The 25,271-nt window shown below is 38.6% G+C and overlaps 1 protein-coding gene across 6 annotated transcripts in view; it reads left to right on the top strand.

Annotated features, from left to right (window-relative positions):
• Nucleotides 1-4,551: 4,551 nt before the first annotated feature.
• RAVER2 (ribonucleoprotein, PTB binding 2) overlaps nt 4,552-25,271 on the top strand; it is a 72,691-nt gene continuing 51,971 nt past the window's right edge. For all 6 annotated transcript variants that reach the window (XM_045547839.1, XM_045547837.1, XM_045547836.1 and 3 more), the window contains exons 1-2: nt 4,552-4,800; nt 25,082-25,148. In XM_045547839.1, coding sequence (XP_045403795.1) covers nt 4,552-4,800; nt 25,082-25,148 — 316 coding nt within the window. The remainder of the gene's footprint in view (nt 4,801-25,081; nt 25,149-25,271) is intronic.

Here is a 25,271-nt window from a genome sequence, read left to right as displayed (position 1 = left end):
GTCAAATACAGTGTGTTGTGCAGAGTCTGGTACATTATATTGTTGAATGAATAAATAACGTGTATTGTTACAGTTTACAAGATCTTTTCGTATACTTATTTTTATCACATTATTACATGTATGCATAAGATTGGATACCAGAGGCTTTTTATTATTATCATTATTATTACCACTATAAACTGAGACTTAGTAAACCTCTCCAACATTTTCCCCAATTGCAGAATTTTAAAAATATTTAAAAATAACCACCAATATTTAAAAAAATAAAGGATAAAGTGAGCACATGGCTCATATTTTAAGAACAAGGTAATTATATGGATCATGATAATTACCTGGGGGTATAGGTAAATATGTTATAGCTGATAATTGTACTCCACTTCAAGTTTAGATTAGAGTGTTCCTTTTAGTTTGCCATGAAAGCAGCTATTTAAACAGTCAGGCTAAAACCTGGAATGAGAGGAACTCTTTGGAATTACAGTAGCATTCCAAAGTCTTTGCAGTTTCCATCCATTTCTTTCATGTGGCAATAACAATTAATTCATTTTAAAAATGTAAAATTAGTGGATTCTACTATTTTCCCTAATTTCTTGAAAACAATTGAGCAAAATTAACAAGGAAAGATAGTTGATTTGAAACCTAGGGTAGTGTTTATCAAAATGTGAGTAATGACTCACTAGTGCACACAAAATCAATTATATCATCCCAGTAATTTTAAAAAATGGAATAGAATAGAATAGGAAATAATAGAATGTGCTACGTGAGGTAAGGGTATGATTTTTTGTGAAATCTTCATTTCAGTTGTGTGTATGTGTTTACTGGATTGTGATATAAAATATATTTCCCACTGTGGTATATAGTCCCACTAAATCGGGTCAAAAAAGTTTGAAAGCCCTGCCCTATAGGACACAACATTGCTCAAGGAGTGGGATCAATCCCAAGTAGCCACTTACTAAAATTGGTTTAATGACTTGATAACACTGTAATCATGTCTCCATTTGCTCCCAAACCTCCAATTATATCATCATAACCCTAAAAACATAATCAACACCTGATTCATTCTCCAGACTTGGCTTCAAATAACATTTAATTATTCCTCCAAATTAAACCCATTTCTAAGAGATGTGCATTTGCTACCACAGAAACTATGCAGAAGAATTTGCCATGGATTCTAAAGTCGATATCTAAAAAGAAGTTTGGAAGTGTTTTGAGCAAAAGCAACATCACTAAAGTTAGATTCAGATCACTATTTTTCAGGGCTGCTCCTGAAGTTTCTGTCTGAATATTATCACATTTAATTATAATTATTGTATAATTTTCTCCCAATGAGACTGAGCCTCTATTGTACAGGAACCTTATTTTACTATTTCTGTATTCTTAGTGCCTTTACATATATGGTCTAGCACATAATAGACATGTGATAAATGTCAAGGAGACAGAACTCATTTGGATAAATATATGTTCTAAAATGTAATGAGTGACTCAAAGTTACAGCATATGTTAAGGCTATTCATGCTTCTGGCCCGCTTTAAAGAATGCAATTTTCAAAGTCTCTCAACTCTACAAAATAGGGCTTTACTGGAGTTTAAAATGCATAATTTTTAAATCAAATAATTTTTAAATAATTTTTAAAGCAAAAATGACATATTCTTTTGATATCAGAGTATCATGGGTGTAAGCAGAGAAATAAGCATTCTCATAAAATGCTTGTGATAGGGAAAACGGAAGTAGTTTGGAAATACATATCAAAAATCTAAATGTGCTTACTCTTTGAGGCAGATGTTTTGCTTCTAGTTCTTTTTTTTTTTTTTTTTTGAGACAGAGTCTTGCTCTGTTGCCAGGGCTAGAGTGAGTACTGTGGCATCAGCCTAGCTCACAGCAACCTCAAACTCCTGGGCTTAAGCAATCCTACTGCCTCAGCCTCCCGAGTAGCTGGGACTACAGGCATGCGCCACCATGCCCGGCTAATTTTTTGTATATATATTTTTAGTTGTCCAGATAATTTTTTTTATTTCTATTTTTAGTAGAGACGGGGTCTCGCTCAGGCTGGTCTCGAACTCCTGACCTCGAGCGATCCACCCGCCTCGGCCTCCCAGAGTGCTAGGATTACAGGCGTGAGCCACCGCGCCCGGCCTAGTTCTTTATAGAAAAGTAAAGGTCTTTAAATATGGACACTAGGTTATTAAATTCAGTGCTGTTTACAATAGATGAAAATGTCTAATACTAGGAGATTAATGAAGTAAATTATAATTCTCACAATAGAATAATATGTAGCCACAAAAACAATGACATTCAAATATATTGGCACAGAAAGGGGCTCAGAAGATATAATGTAAAAAGCAGGAAACAGCAGTAAACTGCAGAATATCATTTAAAAAAATTTTTATGGGGTGAAATTCACATAATTAACTACCAGAAAGTGAACAATTCAGTGACCACTTAGTATGTTCACAGTATTGGACAACTGCCACCTCTATCTAGCTCCAAAACTGGATTTCTATCACTCTAAAAGGAAATGTGTACCCATTAAGCAGTTGCTTCCCATGACGCCCTTCCAGCCCCTGGACTTCACCAGTCTGTGTTCTAATCTATGGATCTACCTATTTTAATACTTCATATGAATGGAATAATGCAGTATGTGACCTTTTGTCTGTGCCTTCTTTCACTTAATATTTTGGAGGTTCACTTACCTGGTAGTGGTACTTGATTCCTTTATATGGCTAAATAATATTTCATTGTGTGTATATAACACAATTTGTTATCTGTGCACCAGTAGTAAACGGACATGTGGGTTGCTTCCACCCTTTGGCTATAAGAAATAGTTCTGCTATAAACATGGGTGTACTGCAGAATGTCACTTTAACTATGCAAGTCTTAGCAGAGTGCAATTCAGGAGTATTATCACCCATTATTTTTGGGTGGAGGAATCACAAGTGAATCATTTTACATTACTTAGCACGTTGGCTTTAGCATTAATCAGACCAGATCTTTTCTTTCTTTCTTTCTTTTTTTTTTTTTTTTGAGAGCTAGCGTCTCACTTTGTTGCTGTAGCTAGAATGCAGTGGCGTCATCATAGCTCACAGCAACCTCAAACTCCTTGGCTCAAGCGATTCTCCTGCCTCAGCCTCCCGAGTAGCTGGGACTACAGGCGTGCACCACCACGCCCCGCTAATTTTTTTCTATTTTTAGCGGAGACGGATCTCTGGCTCTTGCTCAAGCTGGTCTGAAACTTCTGACCTCAAGTGACCCTCCCGCCTCAGCCTCCCAGAGTGCTAGGATTACACCACGCCAGATCCCATTTCTTTATGTGTAAAGCGAGGAAAATAAAACCTACTTCATTGGATTTTTGTGAAAAGTAAGTCAATACTTACATGTAAAGTATTTAGAAATACGAGGTGGGGGGCACATGATAAGTGCTAAATTCATACTATGTTTTAAAAAAAATCTTTTTGTTTTTATTTTTTGGTTATTTTTCCCTAACAGCTTACATATTGGTGTTAAAAAGGCTCCCCCCTCCAATGTATTTGTATGCTACACACTTAGGATGCATGTTTCCCTTTGCTGATGGTCATTTGGGCTGGTGCCAGTCAAAGGGTGCTGGATTCTTTGATCTGATGGCATCACTTTGGCTAAGTATAGTTCTAACTCTCAAAGTTTCAATTAAAATAATGTTCCCAAGTAGCGTGTTCTCCAACCCTCTGCCACAGCTCCTTCGCCATTCTAGTCTTTGTTTCAACATCGCTTTATAGATTGCAGGCATAATATCCAGATTTTACATCTGAGGAATTATACGGCAGGGACAGAAAGACGGGTGAAGGGCACAGGCTTGCTCATACACTGCTAGGAAAATACATTACGATCAGGCTTTACCAATATGCATAAAGTTTTCTCCAGAATAGCCCTCTTTTTTACTCCCTAGAAAAATCTCAAATTTTATATTTCATTGTAAACTCAAACTTTGCCAAATATGCACATCTTGAACACAGCAGAAGGGTTTCTGTCCGGAGCCCGCCGGGCTGCGGGGTGGCGCCCTCCTGCCCTCGCCGGGTCAGGGAAGCCTGGATCCGCGCCCGCGGCCCCCAGCGGTCCCAGCGCGGGAGTTTCGAGGGGAGCGCCGCGGCGTCACGTGGGGGTCCCGGGGGTTCGAGGCCCCGCGGGACGCCGTCGCATCTCTGGAGTCCAGCCCTGGGCGCGCGCTGAAGCCGCGCGGAGAGGAGCCCGCCCGCCAGCCCGCGCCCGCACAGGTGTCCGGGTGGGGCGCCCAGGCCCGCCGGCCGGCCCGGAGAGGCGGGGCGGGGGCGCCGCCCATGCGCCGGGGCCGGGGGCCCGGGGGAGGTTCCCGCGAGGTGGTGCTCGGGCTCCTCCTCGGCGCCTCAGGTTTCCTCTCCCCGCCTGCCGGCTGCGGCTGCGGCGCCGCCTCTCTCCCTCCCTCCTCGCGGCTGGGCCCACTCCGGGGCCTCTGCCCGCCTCGCCCCCGCCCGGGCCTCCTCCCGCTCGCCCTCTCCGCTTCCCCTCGAGCTCCGAGGAGCCCGCGGCCGCGGGGCGCCCGGAAAGATGGCGGCGGCGGCGGGAGACGGCGGCGGCGAGGGGGGCGCGGGCCTGGGCGGCGCGGTGGGGCTGGGGCTGGGGTCCGGGCTGCGCGCACCCGGCCCCGCCGCCGAGGCGCACGAGGGCACCCCGGACCCCGCGCCTGCCGCGCTACACCCGGAGGAGGTCGCCGCGCGGCTGCAGCGGATGCGGCGGGAGCTGAGCAACCGCAGGAAAATCCTGGTGAAAAACCTGCCCCAGGACAGCAACTGCCAGGTACGGGGACGGTGCTGGTGGGGGGCGACGGGGCAGGCTCCGGAGAAAAGCTGCCCTCGAGGTGCCCAGGCTGGGACCAGGCGCCTTAGAGCGGTCGTGGGGAGGAGGAGGTCGGCGCAGAGTGACGAGAACGGCCCCTCGCTCTTACCGAGCCTCTCGGGTTCCTCGCCTGCAGACGCCCTGCGAGGGAGGAGGCAGGTTAGGAAACTGAGGCTCCGAGGGGCGAAGCGGCTCGTCCAAGGTCACAGGAATCAGGGGCGGCTGCCTCCAAGTTCAGCCCGCTCTTTCCTTCCCCTACGGCCCATAGGGGAATAGTAGATGAAGTAGAGTGGAGGTGAGCTGTGGGGTGCACATTTGGGGGTGCCGAGTCTTCGGGAGTGCCTTGACATATTAAAAGGGTCCCCCGCAGGGTCCTCGGGACTTGGAAGTGCTATGAGGGGCGGGGTCGCGGGAGAGCCGGGAGTGAGTTTTGCTGTTGCAGAAGCACTTGGCCAAGTTTCTATGAAACAACTGTCTTCTCAGTTTGCTAAGGCCCCGGAATAGAGAGGTTATTACTGCGCTTTGGGGAGCCTCGCAGCCGTCTTCTGCCGTGCCAAGTACAGTACTGGATGGAGGATTTGCTCCTCAGTGAGGATGAGGCTTAAGGAGAGGCTACCCTATGCCTTTAATCCAGATTAACTGTTGCTTTTAAGATCAGAAACTCTCAATCTATTTAACTTTTTTTTTTTCTTGGTTGCAAAAGTTACGTGCTCATTGTAGGAAAACTAGAAATAACAGAGAAGCACAAAGGGGAAACATAAAAATCACCCATATTTCTGATACCTACCCAAAGATAACCATTGTTAACCTGGGATTTTAAACATTTCTCTTATGCATGTGTATACATGTGCATTTTTGTTATATCAAAAACATGAGATCATTTTTGATTTTTCAGAGTTTCTTAATTGTCTGGATGTTCACATATATTTCACATATAACTTGAATTTCTATGCTGTTTTGAGTGTGATGGGCTGTCCTGGTAGTTGCAGATTTGCGGGGACTCATAATTCCGCCTGTAGCAGGATGTATGGAATTGCAAGAGGGCTGGCTATTGGCAATTGCATGGCAGTTCTTCCATGTGACCCATAAAATAATGAGACCAATGCCCCATTACTATGTAATTAGACCTTGCATAGTCACTCATAATAAATGTGAATGTGTAACCTTATAACCCATATGCATGAGGGGCCATTTTGTTTTAAAGTGCAACGTAAAAAATATTCCGTGTCCATATTGTATATCTCATCCCTCTTGCAACTCTTTCCATTCCGCCATTGCCCACTTCCCATCTGTTGAGGTAATGCTTTGTGATGCTACCTATACAGACACCTGCAATGGATTTCTTGGAAGCAACTTCCCCTGCCCATGCAAATTGAGGATTGCCAGGGAGCTTAGGAAGAGGGAGACTTGGAAGAAGCAGATGGCATTTTAAAAAAAAAAAACAAATTAAAGAAATAGCAGTTCTGTATGTAGATAATCTAGAAGAAGAGACACAGAGAAGTGTCTTGATTTCCTTTGTAGAATATCAACTATTTTTGTTATCACATTTCCTTGCATTAATTCTAAAAAATTTAGATCCAAAATTCAAGACAGTTCTGCCTATTTTAACTTTGCTGTTGGCATCTTTCTCATTTCCTTTCTCAAAAGACATGAAAAGTGTATCAAAGGTTCTTATAAAAGGAACAGTTTTAATTAGATCTGGTATTAATGATGGAGAGAGGCTTTTTGAGCATTACACTGGGATTTGTGTTTTTGAGATATTTTTTCTGTTATGAATTTATGTTTAGCCTAAATCTTAGGATTTTATGTAAGGGATAAACATAAACTAATGCATAAAATGGGTATAAGATCTATATGTTTAGATGAGTCTATTACTGCCAAGTGAAGCATTTAAATTCTTATGCCATGTTTTTTGAGAGCTGAAGAGTTTCATCTAAAAGCAAAAAAAGTTAAGAACCAAACTTGTTTTCAGACTTGTCCTAGAATTTATCTTTTCTATAATAATTTCTATGATAAAATGTTTTTAGTATTTCTGATGTATAGTTGAAAAATCTAAACAGTGTTTGATTACATACACTGTTTGCTTTTCTCCTTATTTATGTCATCTTTAGTACTTGTACTACCTTTGCTAGTGTTTTGATTGCAGTCATAACTACTAGTGGTCTGTATTACATAGGCCAAATGTAATACATTTGTAATACATAGACCAAAGTATGCTAACTTCTAAAAGCAGTTAAAAGACAGTATTTCCTATAGATTATTTAGATCGAGAATTGCCATTTTTGTTGATCCAATAAAATTAACATTTACTTCATTTACTTTTTCTCAAGTTGTAATATTTTCACGAATATGTTTTGCATGAACTTTTTTGTATTTTGTCTTTTATCAATTTCCCTTAACAGTTTTAATGTCTGGGGTTTTTTTAGTGACTGTCTTTTACTATCAACTTACTAATGAAGGTTTAACTTTAATTTTATTTTGTGTCTTTTAGCCAGTAAGACCTACCTTAAATTACCTGGACTAAAACTACTTATTTACCCTTATGAAATGATTAATATGGTTTTTGTTCAATTACTAAGTAATCAGATATTTGAATTACTCAAATTCGTGTTCTTTTCCAGAAGAGAGTCTGTGTTTGTTCGTTCATTTATTTTAGAATATCACATTAAGGATCAAAGACATTCATAACTCTAGTTCTCAAACTGTGTAGTATGTCTCTAGAAAAGCTACTGATTGGCAACTGACTAGTAGAAACCCAGTAATTTTTTTATTAACAATTTGAATATATGGGTACTTTCTTCATTAAATATAGTTTTCATAAATCTCAAATTTTGTATTATTTTTGTTATAACAGATTAACGATAGCATCCCACAGCTTTACAATTTTTATAATTAAAAGGCACATTGAAAGTATTATTTTAAGTGGGAGCTTGTAGAGGTACATGTATCAAATACCTTACAGAAATACTAGCTCCCAAAAACCATGAACACCTTTATATTAAAAAGTTCTCAAAAGCTTTCTCATTGAATAATTACTATGCCTTCAGTCAGGCCGTGTCTGGTCTGCCTAAGCTTTCTGGAATCTTCCTGGCCCTCTTTGTTTTCACAGCCTTAGCTCTGGTTCAGGTCCGTTTCATCTCTTGCGCAGGGTAATACAACTTTTCAGTTTGTCACCTCCCTTCAGTACTATCCTGCCTCTTACGTTTTAGCCTGCCCTGCATACTGCTTCACTGGAGAGATCCTCCCCAAGCACATGTCTCTGATCATGTCACTGTCCTGTTCAAAAAAAAAAAAAAAACCTTTGGCCCCATATTCCCAGCACCACTTCTCTAACTTCTTCTCAGATTGTCCTCAACATTAAGGAATGGTGAATATGGATTAGATGACTGCACGAGTGAAATGGCTTTGAAGTTTTGTGTTCTGTCTGAAAAATTCATATGAATTTTATGTTCTATTAGTAACATTGGATTTAATATAAACACAGTGCTTTAACTTGTTTAACTTCCCTCCAAATTTTTTTTCATAAACTTGGCATTTATGGAAGAGGTACCATATTTATCGTGTGATTTTCCATGTGTCTATATTACCATGGAATACTCAGATCTCAGTTTGAAAAGCGTGACATGATAGGATAGCAGTCTAAGATTCTTAGGCTTTTTGTGACTTGGTCCCTGCCTACATGTCCAGTGTCATTTCTTATTAGTCCTGCATTGGATTCTACTCCAGTTTTATCAAGTTACTAAGAGCTCTAAGTTTTTCATGCCACTGTGATTTGAATGTTTATAGTTATATCTTTGACTATTACTAACAGTGTTTTGGAATATAGTGAATAATATTTATAATTATAATTATTTGTAATGAATAATTTATGGTGAATAATAAGGTTGTGAACCTTGGATCTTATTCAGAATAGCTATTGTGTCTATGTGTGTGTATAGTCTTTGGCAACTCTGAATTTAGAATTTGATTAGTTAAGATAATGTCCTAATATATTAATATGTTATTACATTTCTATAAATTGTATTTTGTGGTTAACTTGGTTCTGTTTCAATAGCATTATCATTGGGGTTTCAAAATGGAGAAAACATGGCCATTTACTTCCTATATTATTTGTGTTTACTCAGTTTTTTTTCTTACATGTCATGTGTGTACTTGTGTTTTGTTTTTATTGTGTTGTTTACTTTAAAATTTGAAAGAGAGTCTGTTGTGTAATTAGAAGAAAATATGAAGTGCTTGGGGCCAACATCCAGAATCAGTAATAGAAGAAACAAAACATTCTATTGTCTCACTTTGCATATTATAAACTTTCATTTCAAAGTACCCTAACATGATCGTTAATTGAGAAACTCGATTGTTAATTCACAGAAGCCTGATTGAAAGCATAGTATCATCAACTAAGCACTTCTTAGAATCCCAACCCACCAAGTGCAGGAAACTCTGATCTTGTTTTTAAAATCTACTTATTTCTGTTTTTCTTTTACATTAGTATAAACACAATAGGATTTTTCCACATACTTTGTGTCGTTTAATTGTGGGATTTTAAAATATACTTGTTTTCTCTAACTGTATTCAATAATTGTTGCCTTTTTTTTTTTTTTTTTAGACAGGGCCTTGCCCTGTTGCCTGGGATAGAGTGTAATAGTGGCATGATCATAGCTCACTGCACCCTCACACTCCTTGGCTCAAGCATTCCTCCTGCCTCAGCCTCCCAAGTAGCTGGGACTACAGGTGCATGCCACTGCATCAGGCTAATTTTTCTATTTTTTGTAGAGACAGGTTCTTGCTCTTGTTCAGGCTGATCTCATACTCCTGAGTTCAAACGATCCCCCCCACCTTGGCCTACCAGAGTGCGAAGACTACAGGTGTGAGCCACCATGCCTACCTATTACCTCTTTTTAAAATGAGGCTATTATTCACTTTTTCCTGACAATACTGGGATGTTTTCTCATTTTGAAGTTATTCTTTCTTTAATCAAGAATGCCATTTTGCTCAGTTTCAAAAGTTACTTTTCTTAGTATAGTATCTACTGCTTAAAAGTTATCTATAACATTTTATTTTCTAATGTAATTAAGCAGAATTGAATGATGAATTCTACTTCTTTTCCATGTATTTTATTATCCTGTTCTCAGTGTAATGAGGACCCTGAAAGCTGCTGGACAAATATACTTTTAGATTTCTGGGACACCACTGCCTCCTTAAGTTTCCAGTTTTGGCAGAAATGCTGAAAAGTGTTTTAGAAATGCTGTTCTCTGCTCTGAAAACACACTCAAGAAGAGGACGACTTAGTGGTTAGCATCACAATGCTGTGTATTAACAGCCAAAGAAGTCTCACATAATCTATAGCCCATTTCCCAGTTAATGAATGGGTTATTCTTGGAAATTATTTTTTGGGACTTGCAACATGTTTTCCGTAGAAAGAAGATGATAGATGGTATTTAGGTTTGCAGGTTAGCATTTTAACATCTATTTAAGTTATGATAGTTTCTGAAGTATAAGATTACACTAAGTAGTACAATAACATGTACCAAAGCTCCAGCTTTGTGCAAGAACACCCTCCCAGCTTCAAATCATTGATAGGTACTCCTGCATTTTATAGGAGAAGCTCAAGAAGGAGGAATTTAAGAAAATTGTTCCTGGAATTAACAAGACTCAGGAGATCAGGGAAGCATTAAATGAAATCAACTCTGAGGGAAGGCTGTTGCTGCAAAAGGGGGTTCCTATTCCTAACCACCTGAGTTTTCCCTCGTGATTCCTCTATTTGTATTTAACTCTCCTTATAGCCACTGGCCCTTAGGGGTATCTAGGGCCCATTTCTTATCTGTGGACAAAAAGCTTTATTCTTAGCTCTCCTTAGCCTAGACAAAACAGGCAAACTAAGGAATATTAAAGCATAAAACATTAAAGAAATTTTTTTATAAATTTAAAGGTTCTAAAAATGCTTATCAGAATCCTCAGCTCTGTTTGTATTTTCTTTCTTTCTTTCTTTCTTTTTTTTTGCCTAAAGAGACAGTTGCCTTACTCTGAGGGGATGGTGTGCATTGAGAGCCGTACTAAGTGAGAAGTGGCAGATCAGATCACCTAGAACACTTGGCTTTACAGTACTATGTATTTTGGCTGATGATTATCTGCAGGATAGTCCTTGGTTGCTGTGCTAAATATCTTCCATTTGCTCTTCCAGATCTATTCTCCACCCTTCTCACCTGCTTCTTATCCAGGGAGGCTAACCTGTACTGTGGATTGCATTAACAAGGCTCTCTTACCCTCTGGTTTATGGTTGCATTTGGCCAGAGCCACTAGTGGGAGATGAGAGGGTGGAGGAGAACAAGATTAGACACTTTATTCACCCAGCATTTATCCATAGGTTACTGTGAATTGGCTGCTTCCTCTTCCAAAGGTCATGGTTTCTACCCAGTGGCTCTCTTTATACATCTAAACTCTCTGGGTGGTTGTAGACATTCCCCTTATCTCCTTAAGCCCACAAGGAGTGGAGCATTGTTGGTAGCCTTAGGTTTTCTGTAAACCCTGTTAGATGGTCTCTTTAAAAAATTCTCTCCAATTACTCAGTTTTTGAATGTGCCATTTGTTTCTTGTTGGGACCCTGATACTATTGCCTATGCAGTCTCCTTTCTTCCTCTTGCTTTTCCCAACAGCATGCAGATTTCTCTTTAAAGATCTATGCCGCCCTCATTATTTAGCAACTATATGATTTGGGTGGGTTTCATCCCTTTCCCTATCTGTAGGGGTGACATAAACCAAAGAACATGATTCTTCCTTTTTTCCAGAGGAATTAGTTAAAGGCAAAACCCTGGACCTTAGCCAATCAGTACATGATAGGCCCCTGGCCAGAGTGATTGTTTCAGCCTGGTGTAACAGAGAAGCTGAGGACTTTTGTTTGGTTGTTAAGGTAGGTGAGTCTCTTTCTCCCCGCTGGATAAGAATGCAGAGACATATTACCCTAGTTGCAGCTGACAGAGGACAGAACAGACATGCTAAGGAGGACAGACCCCAGAGGGAAACGCAGAGAAGCTGAGCTGGAGCCCTGATCAAACGGTATCTGAAGCTTAACCTGCCTCTGGATTTCACAGTAGTTTATGTAAGACACTAAATTCTGTTTATTGTTTCACTTATTTCAAGTTAGGTACAACTTAAAATGAAAGATATTTGAGGAAAGATATTTAAAAAAACCAAAAAAAAAAAAAATGAAGGGGCAGAAGAGATAGGGTGGGGTAGCACGGGGGCATCAGGGAGTAGCAGGAAGAGAGACGATGAATACACGTACAAATGCAGGTTCAAACAATAGTATCCTAATGAACACAGAATTTTAATAAAAAACAAAATCTCAGTATTGGAAGGGATGATAGAGGCATTTCATCTGAATTTTTTGCTCAACACATGAATCTAATTTAGAGTCCTCAACATGTAAATTCTAGCATATTTTAAATATTTCTTGTTTCAAAGAAATCACTGCACTCTAAGGTATCCTATTCCATCTTTAGACAGCTTTCTTTGTTATGAAAGTCTTATTTATATTGAATATATAAAATTTATTTACTTGAAATTTTGATTTCTTGATTCAGTGTCTGCTCTCCAGCAACATATAGAACTTATAGAATTCACTTTTTTAACTTACAACTTAAGTTCCTTCAAATCACTGGCTTTTAAGACATGATTCCACATTTCCTCGCCATCTTAGTTATTTTTCTCTGAGCACACCCCATTACCACTTTGTCATTGTATCTTTTACAATATGGCACCCCAAATTGAGTAAGGTAGTCTAGCTGAGATCTCTCTATAAATCCCACTCAGAACAAATTTCTCTTTCCTTTGGATATCTGGAATAACAATAATAACCATCGTTTTTTGGGTGCCTGCCATTGCCAGGCACTATACTTAGAGCTTCATTTGTATTATGTTTAATCCTCATTTCAAGACTGCAAGATCAGAATTTCTTATTTTCATTTTATTGATAGAGAAACAGAGATGCAAAATTAATGTCAAACAAGTTTTCCAAGATCATTCAGTTAATTAGTGGTAGAGGGTAGAACTAATGTCTTTGATTCCAAAGCTCATATTTTTATCTCATGCTGTATTATAATTCCCCTCTGCAGACACTATATTGTAAGTGTTTCAAAGGGCAGAGATCATGCAATATTTACCTTTGTATCATCAGTGTTTAACCTAGAACCTGACGCGTTTTCCCAAGGGAAATGTAAAACAGAAGGGGAATACCCACCTATTTTGTTTTAAAATGCTATACTTCTATTAATGTGTCGACACATGGCAAGATCTCAGGATGGGTTTGATAGATGAATAAATTTTGCAGTATAAGACTATTTTAGCTTTTTTGGCAGTGAACTTCATTCACTTATAATTATTCAATCAGTCAACTGTTTATAGCTCATGAATATGTTGAAAGGAATAAACCTTCTCTCCTGAAAAGTGCTAATATTCATAGGCACACAAAAATTCACATATAATTTCAAGGAGTTATGGAGCTCTTGTAACTTATCCCTGATCTCACTAGGGGATTTTAGACTCCGGGTTGAAAAGTGCTGTTGCAGACCAACATAATTTTGATCATTATCTTTGGGCTTTCACCTGAGTGTGGACCATTTGAGCAGATCCCAAGCTGCTTTTTGAGAAGAGTTTTCATTAGAAACTTCTGTGGGCCACATTTATGCATGGGGTTGGGGGTCCTCCATCTGGGCAAGAATATAATTCAGGCTCCTTAATCTTCTTTTTAAAACAGTCAGCCATGTCACTTCATGTTTGTTGTAAAAGCTTATGGCTCTCTGGCCACTCAGCAATCCACGACTGACATTATGGATACTGTGCTTGGCACAGAGTGGGTGCCCAAAAAAGTTTTTTCTTAAGAGGTTTTCAAAAAGTTACAGTGTACTATTTCCCCCTTAACATTTATTAAAAGTCAAAGATTGATAGGAAGAACATATCTCTTTAAAACACGTCAAGAACATTATTATGTTGTCTAGTGTTGTTCACAATAAGTATTTCTTGCTAAGAAAAAGTTTCTCTTTTGGTAAGAGTTTAGGGATACAACTCATTCTGAGTCCCTAAACTTGTTTTCTAGGCATTTGGTGTTTAATTTTGGGCTTATTTACTATCATTATCTTTAAATTTGTAAACTTATTTCCCTCTTCTCTATGTTTGTGCATTTTTTCTTTGTGTGTTTTAACTTTATTGTTCAACTTTTTTTTTTAGCCACTCTGAGTGCCAGAATAGCTTTATATTCATTGAAATTTGTTTGAACTTGCACTTGTACATGCATTCATTGTCTCTCTTCCTGCCACTTCCTGATGCCCCCATCCTACCCCACCCTATCTTTTCTGCCCCTTTCATTGGTTTTTTAAAAATATGTTCCCTCAAGTGATTATCTGTTCTTAGTTCCCCACTTGCCTGTATTTCCCAGACTTTGGATATTCTGTTACCCTACCAGTTTAGCTACTTGCTTTTGATTCCAAATTAGTCTCCATTTCTCTGACTTTACACTTCATGGGTTTTTTGTAGGCTGAAGTAGAGTAGAAATAATGGCAATAAGAATCTGGGAAGTTTTAAATTTTGAAATAATCTCAAACTTACCGAAACATTGTAAGTACAGCACAAAGAACTTTTTTCCCCCTGAACTGTTTGAGAGTGCTGACCTGATGCCCAGTTGCCCTGAATGCTTTATTGTGTATATTCTACAAACAAGGACACTCTCCAACATAATTCTAATACTGCCATCAGAGTAAAAATACTACCTCCTAATCCTCAAATCTCATTTAAGTTTTGCTAGTTGTCCTATGAGAATGTCCTTTACGGTAAAAGGATTCAGTTCAGAATTATGTATTGCACTTGTTTGTTGTAGAACATCCTTCAATTTGGGCTTGTATGCAGTTTCTTCATGATTAGAGTCAAGTTTTGTGTGTCTCTGGCAGGAAGACACAGGTGGGGCACGTTTTACATTTGTCCCCATTGTTGCTAAATTTCACTTTGATCACTTTGATTCCGTTTGATTAAAGTGGTGTCTGTCAGGCTTTTCCATGCAAAATTTATCCATTTGTAATTAATAAGGTTTTCGAGGAGAGAGACTTTGAGACTGTGTAAATACCCTGTTCTCCTTCAAGCACTCATTTTATTCATTTATTAGTTTATATCAATATAGGCTCAAGGTTTCCCATTTTGTTCAATGAGTTATACTCCATAGCTATCACTGCTAATTTTGATGCTTTAATTGTTTCAGAGTTGAGCAGTGGGAACTTCTTGAAGCTGATTCCTGTGTCATCTTTTCAAATAAGCTTTTTGTTTTGGGAAAATTTTAGATTTACAGAGAAAGTTGCAAAGATAGTATATAGAGTCCCCATGTGTCCCTTACCCAGTTTTCCCTAATATTACATCTCCCATAACCAAGATGCGTTGTTAGTCAAAACTAAGAAATCAACATTGATACATTATTTTAAATGAACTACAGATTCTATTTGGATTTCATTAGGTTTTTCACTTATGTCCTTTTTTGTTCCAGGATTCAATCCAGGGTACCACATTGCGTTTAGTCATCATGTCTCCTTAGTCTCCATTCTGTGAACAGTTTCTCGGTCTTTTCTTGTTTTCCATGACCTTGACAGTTTTAATTTGGTATCTTTTAAAATGTCGCTCAATTTGGGTTTGTAGGATGTTTTTCTCATGATAAGATTCTGGTTATGGGTTTTGGGGAAGAATTCCACAGAGGCAAAATACCCTTCTGATGACATCGTATCGGGGGAGGGGGACAGAACATCAATGTGACTTATCACTGTGATGTTAACCTTGATCATTTGGTTAAGGTGATGTCTACTAAGTCACTGCTCTGTAAAGGTACTATTTTTCCTATTCACTATTCTTTGGAAACAAAGTGCTAATTACAGCACATACTTAAGGGAAGAGTCCTTTGTTTTTTTGACATGTGCCCATCATGACATGTGTTCCTTTGTGACATAACAATATGTTACAGCTTATTTTGTAATTTCTGTGCTCCAGCCGTAGAATCAGCCATTTCAAGAAATGCACCTGTTGTAGACTGAATGTTTGTGTCCTCCAAATTTATATGTTGAAGCCCTAACCCCCAGTCTGACTATATTGGAAGATGGGTCCTCTAAGGAAGCAATTAAGATTAAATGAGGTCATAAGGGTGGGGCCTTCTGATAGAATTAATGTCCTTATAAGAGGAGATACCAGAGAGCTTGCTTTCTCCCCACTCATGCACCGAGGAAAGGCCATGGAGGACAGAATGAGAACGTGGCTGTCTGCAAGTCAGTCAGAAACTGAATCAGTTGGAACCTTGATCTTGGACTTCTGGCCTCCAAACTGTGAGAAAATACGTACGTTTAAGCCACCCAGTCTGTGGTATTATATTATGGCAGCCTGAGCTAACTAATACAGTGCTTAGTTTCTTTTAGGGGAAGATACTACTTAGAAGCCAACATCTGGGAACTAGATGTGCCTACTGCCATTGGAGTGTCACTGCTCTTAGGTCTTCTTAATAGTCGAAGAGAATATATAAATGTGTAAATGTGCATACATTTACATCTCTATCAAAAGTAATGAGTTGACACTGATGCATCAGGTTGCAATCCAGTATAATACAGTTCATTTTAGTTTTCTCCTGTTCCATATTTGTAATTCCTTTTTCTGACAGTGAGAAGCCTGGTGTTCATTATCCTTAAAGTATTTACTTATTTGATCAGCCTTCCCTTTACATAACCAGTCTCCCATCACCACTGCAAGTGCTTGCCTCTTCCCCCATAGATGCCCACTTCACCTAGCTTAGGCTGCCTCCTCCTGCACTGGGCTTCTCTGCTGGCTGCAAGGTGTCCTTACCCTGCCTGGCTTCCGACACTGTGCTGGCTTCCTTCGTGTGCAGATGCCCTCCTCATTCTGTTTGAACTCTGAAACCTGAGATATTAAGTAAGATATTTTGTGTGAAGTACATATAAGTTTACAGTAAATGGTATCTATTATTAGTGATAATAGCAGTAGCCAGAATTCTAAAAATGGCTCCCCAAGATTTTCTGCCCTAATCCTAATCCTCAGAACTTTGACGAGGTATCACACATGTGATTATTGTATTATATGGCAGGTGTTATTAAGGTCACTAATCAGTTGGTTTAGGGTTCCTCAAAAGGTAGATTATCTAGGTGGGCCCAATCTAATCACATGAGCTCTTTAAAAGGAGAGCATTTTCTTGGGCTGATAGAACTCAGTGAAAACTGAAGCACAGGAAATATGTGATTAGCTATTTGTTGCTGGGTTTGAAGATGGAGTGGTCACATGCAAAGACTCTAAAACAGTTCTCCAGGAGCTGAGGGGGGGTCCCCAGCTGACAGCCAGGGAGAAAATAGGGACTTCATCCTACAACCACAGGGAACTAAATTCTGCTGACTACCTTAATGAGTGGAAGTGGATTCGTCTTCAGAGCTTCCACATAAGAGCCTAACTTGCCTGACACTTTGATTTGGCCTGGGGAGACCCTACACGCAGAGTTGAATAGAGGCTGCCTGCACTTCTGATCTATAGAACTGTGAGATAATAAATGGGTATTTTTTTTGTTTGTTTTCTTTGAGACAGAGTCTTGCTGTGTTGCCCGGGCTAGAGTGAGTGCCGTGGCGTCAGCCTAGCTCACAGCAACCTCAAACTCCTGGGCTTAAGCGATCCTTCTGCCTCAGCCTCCCGAGTAGCTGGGACTATAGGCATGCGCCACCATGCCCGGCTAATTTTTTCTATATATATATTTTAGTTGGCCAGATAATTTCTTTCTATTTTTAGTAGAGACGGGGTCTTGCTCTTGCTCAGGCTGGTCTCGAACTCCTGACCTCGAGCAATCTGCCCACCTCGGCCCCCCAGAGTGCTAGGATTACAGGTGTGAGCCACCGCGCCCGGCCTAAATGGGTATTGTTTTAAGCAGCTTAATTTGTGGTCATTTGTTGTATAGCAATAGAAAACTATACAGTAGTAGATGCAGGTGGTATTTGAAAGAAAATATGTTATACTTTGGAGAAGAAGAGATTGTGATTTATGTATGATTATTCTTTGGGATGAATGAATATCTAAAGCTATCTATTAGAGATTAAAGCCTTCTTCCTTGGTATATCTGCAAGCATAAACTGCTCAAGGAGAACCTTTTATAGCAAGATTTATAATGTTAACTAACTTGAGGTATATAAATTTTTTTTTGGAGAAGTGAGTTATGTGTTAGGTTAGTGTGAAGTGAGTGTATTTTCAGTTTTCTTCTTTTTGACCATTTTAAACATACTGGTTTATGTTAATATTGGAAAATAATCTCAGAAAAAAATGCTGAATTAGAGTTGATAAAGACAATCTGTAGAAACAAATATGCATTTAACAAATTGTCAAAGGCCTGGTTTTTGCTCGATGTTGTGCTGGATCTCGGAGATCCATTTGTGAACAAGGCAGATACATAGTATTTGCTATTGCTAAGCCTATAATCTAATGAAGATGCAGCTCTATAAGCAGTTAAAATACAGGTGATAGGAGCTATAAGTGTTGTGAGGAGGAAAGTGAAATAGGCTGTGGAAACACAAGGGAAAGGTATCTAATCCAGACTTGAGAGGTTCAGAAAGGCTCCTTAGAGAAAGTCACCTGAGACCCAAGGTGAGAGAAGGTAGCTAAGGGAAGGAAGGCAAAGAGGGATGTGTTGATAGAATATCTGTGGTAGTAGTAACAAGATGTACCAAGTCCTAAAGACAAGAAAAAACATGACCAAAATTCACTGTGGCTGAGGCAGCGTTTAAGAGGGGTAGTGGTAAACTATAAGGCTGGCACATTAACCAGGATCAGATAATTAAAAGTTTGTAGGCTATCTTAGGGAGTTTGGATTTTATTTTAAGGGAAATATTTAAATAGGGGAGTGATACAATCAGATTTCTAGCTGTCAAAAAGTAAAATTATGTTTTTTAATTTTTTTTTTTTTTTTGGTCTCCTAGGAATTTGCATGGTAGACATTCCAAACTTTGTTCTTGCCCTGATCCCTATTTTGAGGTTAGGAGGTCAAGGATGCAGTGAGAATTAGTATTTCATAGATTTTATGTTTGTAATGTTTGTGATTTTATGTTTGTGATTCTCAAGATACGAAACGATGTAATAGTTTGTTGTATTTGCTCTGGAGTCTGTCAACCTGCATTTGAATCCCAGCTCATCACATATTGTCTGGACAAGTCACTTAACTTTTCTAGGCCTCAATGTTATCATGTTTATAATCTGGATGATAAAATCCATCTTTATAATCTTAGGGTTGTTAGGATTTAATGAGATAATATCTATAAAGTGCCTGAAATAAAGTAAGCAATCAGTAAATTATTATTATTATACTGCTGACAAAAAAGCTAGCTGAGTGTGGTGGCATGTTCCTGTAGTCCCACCTACTCAGGAGGCTAAAGCAGGAGGATCATTTGAGCCCGGGAGGTTGAGTCCAGCCTAAGCAAAAAGGCAAGACCTCATCTCTTCAAAAAGAAAAAGCTGAAAGTTTATTAATTTCTTTTAGGCCAAGTCAAAATGTTCTCCTGGCAAAAAGTTGGTACTAAAGTGAACTTTACAGCCAGATAACTATATTGAAAGCATTTAAAAATTAAGCCAAGTTAACTAACTTCCTTCCTTCCTTTCTTCCTTCCTTCCTTCCTTCCTTCCTTCCTTCCTTCCTTCCGTCCTTCCTTCCTTCCTTCCTTCCTTCCTTCCTTCCTTCCTTCCTTCCTTCCTTCCTTCCGTCCTTCCTTCCTTCCGTCCTTCCTTCCTTCGTCTTATTCTGTAGCCCAAGCTAGAGTGCAGTGGCATCATTACAGCTCACTATAACTTCAAATTCCCAGACTTAAGCAGTCCTCCTGCCTCAGGTTCCTGCATAGCTGGGACTACATGTGCATGCCACCACTGCACCTGGCTAATTTTTCTATTTTTTGTAAAGATAGGTTCTCACTATGTTGCTTAGGCTGGTACTGAACCCCTGGCCTCAAGGGATCATCCCACCTTGGCCTCCCAAAGTGCTAGGATTACATTTGTGAGCCACCATGCCTGGCCCAGCCAAGTTAAAATTGACCACATCTACTCAGCTAATATTGTGAAAGGTATTGTATGATAGGCCCCATGTTGGGCCCCAAAAAGGTATTATCTGGTGGAACATCCACATGCAGTTCCAAACAAAACAATAGCATATATAGGTTTGGAGGTTAGGAAAGAAGTTTGAGGTGGAAATAAGAGTTTGGAGATCACTGTCAAGGAGATGGGATTTAAGTCATCTCAATAGATGCAGAAAAAGCATTTGACAAAATTTAACATGCATTCTTCATAAAATTCACAGTAAGCAGGAATAGAAAAGAATATCCTGAAACTTAAAAGATTAACTAGAACAACCCAAAGCAGACATATTCAATGGTGAAATATTGACAGCTTTCCCCCTGAGATTAGGAACAATACAGGGATCAGTTTTACTCAAGATTGTATTGGAAATCCTGGCTAGCACAGTACAGCTAAATAAATAAAGTTTGAAGATCAAAAAAAATGTGAAACTATTTGCAGATAACATGATTATGTATATAAAAAATAAAAAGACTATAATAGACTTAGAATTAAATGAATTTAGCAATGTTGATACATGGAAGGTCAACATATGACAACATATTTCTATATACTAACAATTGCTAGAAAATTAAAAATCAAATTCTAAAAATCAACTTCAAATATCAAATGTAATAAAATCCAATAAAAAATATAAAATCTCTATACTGAAGAATATAAATATTTCAGAGAAGAATTTTAGAAGACCTCAATAAATGGAAGAACATTCCATATTTACAGATTGGAAAACTCAGTATTATTTAGATGTCAATTATTCCCAAACTGATTTATAGTGTCAATGCAATCCCACTCAAATTCCTAACAGTATTTTTTTATGGAAGCCAATAAGCTGATTCTAAAATTTATACAGAAACGCGAAGGACGTAGAATAGCCAAGATAATTTTGAAGGGAAAAAAGTTGGAAGACTTACGCTACCAGATTTCAAAAGCTTACTATAAAGCTATAATCATTTATATAAAGTGATATTGGTGCAACAACTAGACAAATAGACCAGTACAACAGAATATGGAGTCCAGAAATTAACCCATACATAATATAGCAGTTCAGTTGTAGAAAGAATGATCTTTTCAATAAATGATGCTGGGGTAGTTTGATATTCATATAGAAAAAAATTGAACCTTGACCCCTGCCTAACACCATTTAGAAAAATTCTTTAAGATGGGTCATAACCTAAATGTAAATGTTAGGACAATAAACTTTCCAGAAGAAAAGATAGAGCAATGTGCTCATGACCTTGGGTAGGTAAAGTTTTCTTAAACAGGACACAAAAAACATTAACTGGAAAAGAAAATATGATCGATTGGACCTTGTTAAAATTAGTATCTTCTCATCAGAAAGACTTTTTTTTTTGTTTTTTTTTTGTTTTGAGGCAGAGTCTTGCTCTGTCACCTGGGCTACAGTGTAGTGACATCATCATAGCTCACTGCAACCTCAAACTCCTGAACTCAAGTGATCCTCCTGCCTCAGCCTCCCAAGTAGCCGGGACTACAGGCTCATACCTCTATTCCCAGGTAGTTTTCCTTTTTTTATAGAGGTGGGGTCTTGCTCTTGCTTAGGCTGGTCTGCAACTCCTGAGCTCAAGCAGTCTTCCTGCTTTGGCCTCCCAGAGTGCTAGAATTACAGGCATGACCCATTGCACCTGGCCAAAAAGACATTATTAATAAGTGAATAGGCAGACCACAGGCTCAAAGAAGATGTTTGCAAGACCTATATTTGACAAAGCATTGGTGTGAGACATCCAAATGCAATTCCAAGCAAAAACAAAACAAAACAAAGCATATATGTGTTTTTGTATATGCTATTTTTGTAAATAAATTAATAAAAACAATCTAGATTTTATAAAGAAATTCTACAAATTAATAAAGACAACCCAGTGTAAGATTAGAACAGGCATTTCGCAAAAAAGGAATACCCAAATGGTCAGTAAGCAAATAAAAAGGTCCGTAATATTATGCATCAAGGAAATTCAAAATAAGACCATAATTGGATATATCTGCACTTCCACCAGCTAAATTAAAAACACAGAAAATACCGGGTGTTGGCTAGAATGTGGAACAATTGTAACTCATATTCTGCTGGTGAATGTATAAATTGGTTAAAAAATCTTAGAAAACTTGCAGTTTCTCTTAAGGATAAACATATCCCTATTATATAATTTAGCAATTCTACTCCTTAGTATATTCTACTCAGCAGTTCTACTTCCAGCTTTATTCTTGGTAGCCCCAAGGTAGAAACAACTCAAATGTCCATCAACAGGAGATTGGTTAAGCAAATTATTGTATATTCTTAACAGGGAATATTATATAGCAATTAAAAAGAGCATTTGTTTAACAGATATCAAGACTTATAAAGCTATATTATTTAAGACAGTATAATATTAGCACAGAATAGACAATGTCCAATGGAATCAAAAGCAAGAGACAAGGCTGGGTGCAGTGGCTCACGCCTGTAATCCTAGCACTCTGGGAGGCCGAGGCAGGAGGATCCCTCGAGCTCAGGAGTTTGAGACCAGCCTGTGCAAGAGCAAGACTCCTGTCTCTACTAAAAAATAGAAATGAGCTGGACAACTAAAAATATACGTAGAAAAAATTAGCGGGCATGGTGGCGCATGCCTGTAGTCCCAGCTACTCGGGAGGCTGAGGCGGAAGGATTGCTTGAGCCCAGGAGTTTGTGATCTAGGCTGACACCACGCACTCTAGCCCAGCCCCGGAGTTTGAAGTTGCTGTGATCTAGGCTGACTGCCACGCACTCTAGCCCGGGCAACAGAGTGAGACTGTCTCAAAAAAAAAAAAAAAAAAGCAAGAGGCAAGAAAATCCATATAAATCTTGGAACTTGAGAGATGAGGGAGATGGCTTTGTACATCATCGAGGAAAGGATGAACTATACAATGATGATGCCCTGACAGCTGGTTACCCATATGGGAAAAAAATAAAATCAATTTCCCATAAGGGAAAAGAAGAAAAATCCCCTCTATCTCACACCAGACAAAACAAACTTCAAATTGAAATATGAAAGGAAAATATTTTACACTGTTAAAAAACAAAAGGAAATACGATTATATCAGTTAGGAAAGGACTTCTTAAGGCACGCAAAGCATAATTTTAAGGAAGAAGATTGATAAATTTGACTTCATTAAAATGAAAAACTTCCTCTTCACCAGAAACCCCATAGATGAGCAAAAAGATCTCGTTCTAGGGGAATACATTTACAATACAGTTAACAACAGAGGATTAGCATCCAGAATGTTATTTTAAGGAATTGGTTCGCATGATTGTGAGGGCTGGCAAGCCTAAAATCTGTAGGGCATGCCAGTAGGCTGGAAACTCAGGCAGGTATTGATGCTAGGTTACTAAAGCTATCTATTAGTAATACCAATTTTGATTAACTTATCTTGCTCTAAGAAATTTGTAACTGATAATGGCAGTCAGAGGACAAAGTGTGTTCATCAAAGGTGCTATTTCATTCTTTAAAATTAGTAAGTTAGTGGAAATGTTATAAGGCTAGATTAGTATAGGGAACTATAATTTTAATACTCTCAGTTCTATGTAACAGCATGGGAGAATTTTGGCAAATGGTTGTTAGGACTCTCTTTCAGGTTTTGTTTTTAATTTGGCCAACTTACCAAGGCTCAAATTGAGGGATGACCCACTTTTGCCTGGGTCAGAGCAACCAGGGCATGGGGAAAAATAATTGGTTTTTTTCTTTGTGGGAAGCTTTGTAAGGTTTCCCAGTTGGCAAACTCTGTATCCCACATCTGATACATAGACGGAGCTATGATTAGAAATATGGGTGTTTTCAAGTCACAAAATGCATCTTTGAATATTTAAGCTCCCTCTGAGGTGGTTCTCTTAGCTGAATGAGTAACAACATGTCATTTGTTTACAGATACTTGATAAAGTGAAGGAAGAGCAGTATCATATTTTCTTTATCTAGCGTTTGATGACTGTTAACCAGTGAAATGAGAGATTAGATTCTGTGCAACTAAAAGTACACACTGGATCCCTTCAAACAAAACTATGTCACCTTCTATATAAAGTATTAAATTAGTCAATTGGCAAGATGTTTATGTTAGGCTATTGAGAAGAGTTATGTTTTCTTAATGAAGACTATAGTAAATGTTTCTGTAAGTCTAAGAAAACATTGAAGTTTTCAAGATAAAAAATTAGTATAGTAAAATAAACTAATTTGGATATTGAACATAGTACCATATGATTCAGAAAACTATTTTGCAAAATTGGTAAGTGTATGTTTTTTAAAATATTTGTAATATTGGCTCACTAGTAAGGAATACTAAATTATCAACTTTACCTTTATTGTTTTTATCATAGAGAATTATCTGTTTTTCACCCAGCTTTATATTTTTATACTTTGTTGCATCACTTTTTTCCCCTCTTGCCTTGGGTTAAAAGGGAAAATATTTCTCAACTGTACCTGTCCTCTTATTTATTTTCCATTTCCATATTACTTATATGATTACTTGTTAGAGCACTCATGGTATTGTTTTTGTAACTATTAATGATAGTGTACTATTTTTGAAGTTAATACTGGAAGGAATAAGGCAGTATGGCATGAGGTTATGAGTGTTGTCTTTGTTTTTTTTTTTTTTTTTTTTGAGACAGAGTCTCACTTTGTTACCCGGGCTAGAGTGAGTGCCGTGGCATCAGCCTAGCTCACAGCAACCTCAAACTCCTGGGCTTAAGCGATCCTACTGCCTCAGCCTCCCGAGTAGCTGGGACTACAGGCATGAGCCACCATGCCCGGCTAATTTTTTTGTATATATATTTTTAGTTGGCCAGATAATTTCTTTCTATTTTTAGTAGAGACGGGGTCTCACTCTTGCTCAGGCTGGTCTCGAACTCCTGACCTCGAGCGATCCACCCGCCTCGGCCTCCCAGAGCTAGGATTACAGGCGTGAGCCACCGCGCCCGGCCATGAGTGTTATCTTTGGAGCCAGGCCGATTGGGTGAAGCTCCTCTCAGCAGATTCCTAGCTATATGACCTTGGCAGCTTGACTTCACTCTGTTCTTCCTGAGTTTTAATAAAAGAAGTGAATCTAGTGCCTAGTGCCTACTAAAAGATTATTATTTATGTGTTTATTGAATTTGTGGTTTTGTCTTTTTCAGGAGGTTCATGATTTGCTAAAAGACTATGAGTTAAAGTATTGTTATGTGGACAGAAATAAACGAACAGGTAAGATTTCAGTTCTAAGCATCTAATTTCATTTTGATTCTACATGTATTCATCATAGAACAAGAAAGCTTAGTGTCTTTTCGTGCTTTAATGAAATTCTTAAGCATTAAATAATATAAATGT

This window comes from Lemur catta, chromosome 3 (assembly GCF_020740605.2).
Source record: "Lemur catta isolate mLemCat1 chromosome 3, mLemCat1.pri, whole genome shotgun sequence".
Lineage (NCBI taxonomy): Eukaryota > Metazoa > Chordata > Mammalia > Primates > Lemuridae > Lemur > Lemur catta.
This window is presented reverse-complemented; position numbering and strand designations above follow the sequence as displayed.